Raw genomic sequence first — 2,434 nt, forward strand, 5'->3', positions numbered from 1 at the left:
AGAGAGAGAGAGAGAGAGAGAGAGAGAGAGAGAGAGAGAGAGAGTTATGTTTTAAAATTGGGGCGGATCAATATCTGGGCGGATTATGGGTTGGGGTTTATGTTAGGCCAATGGGACGGTGACACGTGGATATTAATTAAATTTTCTTTTTTTATGAATTTTCTATTAGTAATAAGGGTAATGTTGAGCCAAAAAATAACGGTATGGGCATTTTTATTCAAATAGGTAGACGAAGGGCAATTTTGTACCAATTTCAATACTTCAGGGGCAGTTGTGGCCCTTTTCCGTTACTGAAATTAGTAGCTCATTAACATGGGCTTCTAGATTGTATACATGCAACCGACCCCTCAACAAATACCTCGCTTAATAGTCGGTTAAACAACGAAATACACTTGTAAGGATGGAAGAAAATTGAAATTGAACACTAATCGACCTATAATTTTTGGGGTTTTACGGTGGAAGACGAGGAGGAGATGGGTAGTGAAAAAACGTATAGAGGGGAGATGGATTGATAAACGGGTTTGATTTAGGGTAAAATGAAGTGAGTAAATCTATTTTGAGGCAAACACAACTTATGTGGACTACTTAGATACGTGAAGGATTTTTATTAGCTAGATATTACACATCGGCCGCGTTTACATACACGCTCCTAAATTTTAAGACCGGATATGAGGTCTGTGTTTATTTGGCACACATGGAAGGATGTTTGCGTGCCTGATAGGAAAGAGCCAAACTTTACGTGTCCATGTGAAAATGGGTGCCCCGGTGCGTGTCTATGTATTTGGCATAAACTCTAATTTAGCTTGCCAATAGTTTCTATCGTTGTAGCTTCAACGAGGTTTTATTCGAAATTTGCTTTTAAATGTTTCTTTTTATTAAGCTCATTTAGGTGAATCCGGGAGTCTAACTTGTCATGATTTATTTAGATTACGTTACTAATGGCTCATTATTTTCCCTTCAATTCACTCGTTATTCATGCTCATCAGTTTAGCTCATATGATGGTTTTTACTGGTCAACCAGTTAAGAAGGCAAAATAAGTTTTTGGAATTTATGATCTAAATATTTATGTAATTATAAATTATCTCATTTATAATAATAAAATAAAATAATTAAATTATTTTTAAATATAAAAAAAAATTATAAATATTTTGGAGTTTTGCAAAGAAGGGATCGAAGTACTAGTACTTATATGCACTCTCACCTAACAATCTTACATAGACAATTAAGTTGCAAGAAATCTGGCACATGAAAAATCCAGTCATAATAAACTTTCCGGAATACAATATAATCTTCCCTCAATTTCATCTTACAAATAAAAAGGTAAAAAGTGAAAATATGAATTGTATATCAAACTCCTGAATTTACAGGAGAGTACATGACCATGATCATGATTAGACAAGAATAATGAATTTCAAACTTAGAATTTTAGTTTTTAAAAAAATCAATAGGGAATGATAGTCTCGAAACAGTGGACACCATCCAATTCCAGCGCAAACCTCTGCCTCTTCAGCTGCTGTTTGCACGAAGATGACGGCGGCGATGCCTCTCCGTCCTTCTTCAGACCACCGGTTGAGGAAGTAGACGGCGGAGAAACACCACCAGTCTTCTGATCTGATCCAAGAGGTCCAACCCCTTTTTGCTGTTGTTTGTTCTCGGTACTAGGTGCCCCAAAAGAGGTCACCTTTTGTCCAAAAACTTCAGCAGAGAGAGCATCAAAGGAACTGAATATAGACATCATCATTTTTGGTGTTTTTATTGCTTCTAACTTGGAAAACAAATGGAGTTAAAAAGACAAGAAACTGAAAGTATTGCTTTGTTGGTTTCGTTTATGAAACAAGTGTTGTAAACTTGGATACGAAGAAAAGAAGCTGCAGAAGTAGGAGTATATATAGGGTGGGTGGATTAAAGAAAAGGAAATCCTTTCCCAAGTAAAGTTGGAAAGATCTGGAAGTGGACATAGGGAAAGGAAATTTCGGCCATTCTCCAATACGTTGAGTTGGTTCGCAAGTTTGGACTTAGATGGCTTGTGGGTAAGCCAAGGAACTTCGAATACTAACACTCCCCTATTAACGCGTTGATATTTTGGGTCTATTTTTTTTTTTTTTTGTTTTTATACGACATGACATGATGTATATCTTCTGGATTTAACTGGAAGTTGTTTAATTCGAGTTATTCATTTAATTTAATGGGTATAAAAGGAAATACGCATAGAAACGTCAAACGTGTCATGTTTTTTTCTGGTTTAAGGATGAATGCGTATCCTTTTACCCCTTTTTTGGGGCATGCTAGTTTCTATTGTCAAGAGAAAGAGTGTCTTGCTCTCGATCTACGTATAAGATCGGACCAAATTATTAAAAGAAAATAAGGTACGAGATACAATTATTATATAAAAAGGTAGGGTAAAAAATAAAATATGATTATTTAATAATATAG

At 35.5% G+C, this 2,434-nt stretch overlaps 1 protein-coding gene across 1 annotated transcript; it reads right to left on the reverse strand.

Annotated features, from left to right (window-relative positions):
* Nucleotides 1–1,240: 1,240 nt before the first annotated feature.
* On the reverse strand, nt 1,241–2,021 carry LOC107780653 (uncharacterized). Its single transcript, XM_016601215.2, has one exon. It carries the CDS (start codon nt 1,740–1,742, stop codon nt 1,443–1,445), a length of 300 nt encoding a protein of 99 aa, XP_016456701.1. The 5' UTR covers nt 1,743–2,021; the 3' UTR covers nt 1,241–1,442.
* Nucleotides 2,022–2,434: the final 413 nt, after the last annotated feature.

The sequence above is a fragment of the Nicotiana tabacum genome, chromosome 4 (genome assembly GCF_000715075.1).
Source record: "Nicotiana tabacum cultivar K326 chromosome 4, ASM71507v2, whole genome shotgun sequence".
Classification (NCBI taxonomy): domain Eukaryota; kingdom Viridiplantae; phylum Streptophyta; class Magnoliopsida; order Solanales; family Solanaceae; genus Nicotiana; species Nicotiana tabacum.